This window comes from Rhodamnia argentea, chromosome 1 (assembly GCF_020921035.1).
Source record: "Rhodamnia argentea isolate NSW1041297 chromosome 1, ASM2092103v1, whole genome shotgun sequence".
In the NCBI taxonomy this organism is placed as follows: domain Eukaryota; kingdom Viridiplantae; phylum Streptophyta; class Magnoliopsida; order Myrtales; family Myrtaceae; genus Rhodamnia; species Rhodamnia argentea.
The window spans coordinates 201,521-208,226 of record NC_063150.1 but is presented as its reverse complement, the minus strand read 5'-3'; the positions used below and the strand labels follow the sequence as shown (position 1 = coordinate 208,226).

The window sequence follows — 6,706 nt, the reverse complement described above, 5'->3', positions numbered from 1 at the left end:
ACTCTGCTACTTTGAGAGAAAATGATTCCCACCCCTTGACAACCAACCATTTACCTCCACAGACACCACCTGAAACAACCACCCTCGCAATCCATACCCATACCTATCCACGATTACAAAACAGAGAAAGGCAGCGAGAATTTTCACCAATCAAGGTTGGTCGATCATCTAGAATTGTAGAGAAGTGCGGCTTCCTATGATTTCTAACTTTGATTGAGTTCGTTACTAGCATTTAAGGGATGTTTCTCACTTTGAATAACGAAGGAGGGGAATTAGTAGATGAAAACATAAGAGATAAGTTCATTATAAATCCCAAAACTTGTCAAGAAAGTGCAATTGAGTCATAAAATTTTCAAAAAGGGCAATTAAGCCCTAAAACTTGTCAAATAAGTGTAGTCAAGTTCTTCCGTTAACTCCATCCAACTTGGTTAATGTTGACTTGGTTTTTTTTATTATTTTCTTTACTATGTCGGTGCCATGTTACGAGTGCTGGAGATGTCATAATCTGAATGCATGACGGTATGGTGACAATAGTGATTAGTGTAATGCATACCCCAAAACTGAAAAATAAGTTGATTTTCTTGAGTTCCCTGGATTTAGCTTGGTGTTAGTATGCTTTAGACAGTAGAGATTTGAAAGTCGAGATGCCCTAGTGAGTATGCTTTAGATAGTGGAGTTTTGAAAGTCGAGATGCCACGGTGATGATAAAAGGAATCAAGCACAGTGACCTATGAGCTTCCATTAACTTTATACTTCATAGTGGAGAGTTAGATTCATCGAATTTCTGAATTGCGGCATATTTGTTTAGTATACATTGGTGAGTAAAATGATTTTGTTGTGTGGTTATGTGTTTGAGGAATTTAATATAGTTATTGTAACTCAAGCAAAGAGCAAAAAGTGTCATTTAGTATGATTGTTAGAGAAATCACGAAGATTGCGGAATTAATTCATTTAGATGTTCGCAAACTATTGTTGGTTCCTTCGAGTAATAGTGCCGGATTTGTGGTAATAGTTGAGGCTAACTATTCGAGAAAGACCTAGGTATTTGTATCGGGGCAAAATTTTGACGATTTTGTTAAGATAAGACAGTTTAGATCTTTGGTTGAAATGGAGACTAGTATGATGATCAAACATGTAAAGACTAATAATAGCATAGAGTTTTGCTTGAAACTGTTAAATGAACTTTGATTGAAGGAGGCATAATGAAACATCGCACTAGTGCCAATGAACCATAATAGGTTGCTTAGTTAATGAGCAGATGTTTTTGGAAATGACCTTTAAGATGCTCTCTACTGCTGGTATTCTAAAGGATGCAATTAGTATGACGAGCTCACTTGTGAATAGATCCTCATTGACTCCTCTCGGTGATGGGACTCGAAGAAGTGTGGTCAAGGAATGTTGCTGATCATTTTGTTCTTCTAATTTGGTTGCTTATTATGTTGGAACGAGTCTTGGCAAGATTGATGGGAGATCAAAAAAGTGCATATTCTCAAGCTATGCACAAGGTGAGTAGGGCTACAAGTTTTGGTGCATGTTATTAAATATACCTGTTGCCAACATAGAGTTAAAATTGATGACTCGCTAATAGTTATGCATATGATTAATGGTGGTAGTGTTTGCACGGATCTACTGGTCAATGTTAAGCTCGGGGTGTATAAGGCAACGAGCGTTAGTGTGGTAATTTACATTATTTTCCTCCATTCGAGGTAGAGCTTGTAGAGATAACGGTTGTTGTGGCTGCTAATATTGATAAGGTGCAAGTTTGACCTTGTCGTAGATTTGCATGCAATGACGATTTTCAATTCTCTGTGATAAAGGATATTGTGTTTGAGAAATTTTATGGAGTAGTTAAAAGAGCATATGCAGTTAGCAATCGGTTAAGATGTATTGTTATGACGAAGTTCAAATGCAGCTTGAACATGGAAGATGGTTGTGGCGGTTGAGCTCCCGAGGAACTGTGAAAAAGTAGAGGTGGAGTTCAAGTTCCAATTAAGTGATTGTACCTTGATTCAAAGATGAAGCCAAATTTGGAAATTTGTTACGATATATTTGAAATTTGAACTCGCGAATGAAACCCAACCCTAATGGAGATAGACCGCGTGAACACTCCAAGTTCAAAAGTAAGTCGAATGTCAGAACTTCATACAAATTTCCTTTTTTCTTTTGGCCGTTATATATTTCTTTCTTGGGTTTTGATATGAGTGGCTTGGAGTAAAAAGAGTGTGGCAGTGAATAAAGTGTCCAAGCTAGCTTGCGCCGCACGTCTTCACTTGGTCGGCGTCGTTGAGTGTTTTGTAGTGGAAGAAGAAAAGAGAAAAATCTTGTAAGAAGGTTTACATTTTTCTATGAGATTGAAAAATTATTTTATAAGAAATTGTGATTCTATGAGATTACTGGATAAATTTGAGCCTAAAAATGCTGAGAGTGTTGGAGTAACTTGAGTTTGGTTGTAATTTTTATTGTATCGCTTGATTTATAATAGAATTATGTGCTAATCTTCCAAGAAAATACGGTATACAAAATGAACCGTAAAAATTTAGTGTTCAATACTTGACTATAAAAGTTGTTTCAAACAGTTGTTATTATGTCATTGGTAGAGAATTCCTAGGTATTAATTAGTTGATTAAAATTGTTGCGAAAAGATCAAGTAGTTCAACAAACTAAATTTTAGCTGCGAATTTCTACATATTGTAGCTGGATTCTAAATACTGGATAGAATCAATTTTAGATAGTCTTGCTTTTCAAATAGCAAGACATTTTGAAGAACTTTGCCCATGGAAACCCATATTCAAATTGTATGGGTGATTGAATCAAAGGGAGATTCTATTCTCAACTCAACTGCTACATAATCTTCTGTTGGAAATTTTATCTAATGAGTTGATTGAAAAATTGATCCTATGGAGACTATCCAACGGGTAGGTTGGAAGTGCAGGAGTATAAAAGAAAACCAAAGTGCTGAAGAGAAGAGCATCGAGAATCCAAAATTCCAAAGTCCGAAGAGAGTTTCGTTTCTACACTTGTCTTTATTGAGCTTCAAACTATAATCTTTGAGAGGTTCTTATTGGAATGACTATGTGAGAAAGTGTGATTTCTTAATAAGAATGTATCACTCATTGTAACCTCTGAATGATGGAATAGTGTAATTTAGCCAGTAAACTGTCAGCATGGAGAGTGGACGTAGGTTTCATCTAAAAGCCAAATTACCATAAACATCATGTGCAAATTTCTATCCTTGAACTTTACATACTACATCTGAAGAAACTTGTTTACATGTGAATCTGAAAATTACTATTCTTATGATCGCTCGAACTTTTTAGTTTAAGTCCCGCAACAATTTATCAAGTTCCTCTGTTATTCATCTATTTCAGCCCCTCTAAGTGATTCTACTAGCAACATCAACCACAAATCATGAGCAACCAGTGAAATTAATATGACTCCAAACCCATGACTATCAAACTTACCATTACAAATAAGTAAGTAGCATGCAGACTAAGACGTCTCTTCTTTGACCCTAATCATGAGTAAGAGACTAGAGTAACCCTGGTCATCTTCTACACGTCCTTCATTGTCTTTTCCAAATTGAATCAACGGTGAGACATGCAGGAAGTTGCTTGCGTGCATCAAACTATCCTAGTCAGTATTGGTGTTTTGCTTCTGTTCCATATTGAAATGCACATAATATCAAATGGACTAAAACCAATGTTATTTACTTCCTATTTTATAGAAAAAGCAATTTTACTTGCTTCGAAAAGCCATGATGTCATTTATATTATGTTGTTGCCAGTCTTCAACTAGTCATTGCCGATCGAATATACCACTTTATGGGCACTGGCAAAGGGTCCACTTTGTTTGTCGTATTACATGTTAGGTTTTGTCTTTTCTCCACGAAATCAACCTTTATCGGACGGCAAGAAAGTAAACACTAACAAGTCTCATAGGCGCCGCCACTCTTGTCTAGATGAAGAATATGTGGCCCAAGTTCAACAACCAGTTCAGATATCACGTGTTAATGATCACCGATCATCAACAATGCAATTATAGGGATTATTTTTGCAAATAATCCTTTGTATATAAGAAGGATCGCCACATCATCTAGTATCATCATTTCGAGAGAGAGGCCATCTGAGGATTAAACAGCTTGATATGTTTCCAGCAAAAGACATTCATGTTCTAGTCTTGGCACACCCAGTACAAGGCCACATAAACCCAGTGCTCCAATTCTCCAAACGCTTGGCCTCAAAGGGTCTCAAAGTCACCTTCCTAATCCCCATCTCCACCAAGAAGTCCTTCAATCAGGTGAACACGAGCTCCATCCAGGTCGAGTACATTTCTGATGGATACGACCATGTCGAAGCAGACAAGCTGAGCATCGCCGAGTCTCTCGAACACTTTCGAGTTTCAGTTTCTGAGAGCCTGAGCGACTTCATCCAGAAACACCAATCTTGTCAGGAGAATCCGGCTAAAGTTCTTGTTTACGATGCCTTTGACCGTTGGGCTCTAGATGTGGCAGTGGAACATGGTATGCATGGAGCTGCGTTCTTCACTCAGTCCTGCGTCGTTACTTGGATCTATTACTTGGCTCACCAAGGAAGACTGAAGTTCCCGTTAGAAGTAGCAGATGGACAAGGTTGTGTTCCATCTGATCCTCAGGTGATGTCGGTTTTAGGGATGAACGACTTTCCTTCATTTGTTGTTGAAGTCGATAAATATCCCGGCCTACTTAAGATTGTTCTGGAGCTGTTCTCCAATTTCCGGAAAGCCAAGTGGCTCTTGTTCAACACTTTCACTGAGTTAGAGGAGGAGGTAAGTAGCTTCCAATCACCTCGGAAATAATATATGGCCTGAATTACTCATTCATCTTCGGCATATACAACAAGTTCTTTCAAGTAGACGTGAATATGTATTATGCATACATGAAAATAAACATCGGAAACAAAACCTTTTTATTGCATGGATGAAAGTTCTTTTTTTTTGGTACAAAGGATACGTACTAAAGAATTAATCCGTGCCCTTAATTAATTTGTTTATTGAGTCCCAGATGGTGAATTGGATGGGGAACCAATGGTCAATGATGACCGTGGGACCCACAATTCCTTCAGTGTACATGGACAAGAGGCTCGAAGACGACAGAGACTACGGGCTTAGCCTCTTCCAGCCCGAAGCGGAAGCTTGCCTCAGGTGGCTGGACTCGAAGCCACCCAGGTCCACCGTCTACATATCGTTCGGAAGCTTGGCATCTCTCACAGAGGACCAGATGGAAGAGATCGCGAGTGGGCTTAGGTCGATGAAGAGCCACTTCTTGTGGGTGGTGAGAGAGTCTGAAGAGAACAAGCTCCCATGTAACTTCATGCGGGAGCTAGGGTTAGATGATGCCAAGAAGGGTTTGGTGGTGAGGTGGTGCAATCAGCTCCAAGTGCTGAGCCACGGCTCGGTCGGTTGCTTCATGACCCACTGTGGGTGGAACTCTACCCTCGAGGGGCTCAGCTTGGGGGTCCCAATGGTGGCGATGCCTCAGTGGACGGACCAGCCGACCAACGCCACCTTCATTGTGGAGGTGTGGAAGGTTGGCCTCAGGGTTAGAGCGAACGAGCGAGGGGTCGTGACTGGGGAAGAGATCGAGAGTTGCGTGAATGAGATCATGGAGGGAGAGAGAGGGAAAGAGATCAGAGGAAACTCCTTGAGATGGAAAGAAATGGCCATCCTGGCCGTAGATGAAGGAGGTAGTTCGGATAAGAACATCCAAGAATTCGTCTCGAACGTTGTTGATTTGTTCTTGTGAAAAATAAGGTCTCCGATGTGATATAGATCCGTTTGCCTTATTCGGATCATAATATTATTTGCAGAATAACAATTTGAATTTAACAACATAATTAGTGTCCGAAGATTCAACTCAACTTATCTAGTAATGATCCACTAATAAAGCGACTAACGTAGCTTCTAAAACTTGAGCGTTGTGATTTAACATTTAGTATGCGTCTCATTCAGATAGAGTGAATGTTTTAATCCCGACGGCAATTTTTCAGTCTAAGAGTAAACGACTTTGTTTTTACACAACCAATAATTAGAGGCTATTGCGTGACTTTCAGCCGTATCTACTTGCAAGTTACAAGGCCTACTCATTCTCATCTCAATAAGCTAACATTATTGATTGCAAATGCTGTCATATCGAGGAGTCGTGAAGATTGAGAATTCTAAATTCACATACAATAACAACTTCGAGATATATAGCTTTGACATTATTCAAGTATAGGAAGTAATTTAGGTATTCACCTGAGTGATTATATTTTGCTAGTAATTCTAAAGCAAAAAACTAATGTTTGTACGTCGCGCGAGTCCTCAACTAATTGAGTAATAGCGATAGAAAATATTGGTGAACTCATATAAGCATATATATATAGAGAACATACATAAAGACGTTGATAGTCCGAGACCATTAACATATTACCTTCTTCATCATTTGTTTTGTTGTAATTTAGGAAACACATTTGGTAGATCGATCGATATATAAAATGAATTACCTCAATAGCGGATATCTAAAAATCTCAAGTAATTCTAGATAAGACACATAAGCCGATAAAACGATGAACCACGTTCTCATCTTTTCAAGATTTAACAAAAAAGATGCAATAATTAAGAGTTCATTTAACTCCGTAAGCTATCCATCAGCATAATAAAAGAGAAGATATTTCGTCATAGTTATCACAAA

The 6,706-nt window shown here is 38.6% G+C and overlaps 1 protein-coding gene across 1 annotated transcript; it reads left to right on the top strand.

The window, feature by feature from the left end:
- Positions 1-4,116: 4,116 nt before the first annotated feature.
- Positions 4,117-5,859, top strand: LOC125312491 (UDP-glycosyltransferase 74E2-like). Its single transcript, XM_048284880.1, has 2 exons — positions 4,117-4,803; positions 5,039-5,859. The coding sequence occupies exons 1-2, from the start codon at positions 4,144-4,146 to the stop codon at positions 5,777-5,779; spliced, it is 1,401 nt and encodes a 466-aa protein (XP_048140837.1). The 5' UTR covers positions 4,117-4,143; the 3' UTR covers positions 5,780-5,859.
- The last annotated feature ends 847 nt before the right edge of the window (positions 5,860-6,706 follow it).

What these genes read in the sequence shown, in the direction of transcription:
- LOC125312491 (XM_048284880.1), top strand. Translation starts at nt 4,144, where the DNA reads ATGTTTCCAGCAAAAGACATTCATGTTCTAGTCTTGGCACACCCAGTA. An exon ending in TCACTGAGTTAGAGGAGGAG is followed by an intron (nt 4,804 to 5,038) that starts GTAAGTAGCTTC and finishes ATTGAGTCCCAG; the next exon opens with ATGGTGAATTGGATGGGGAA.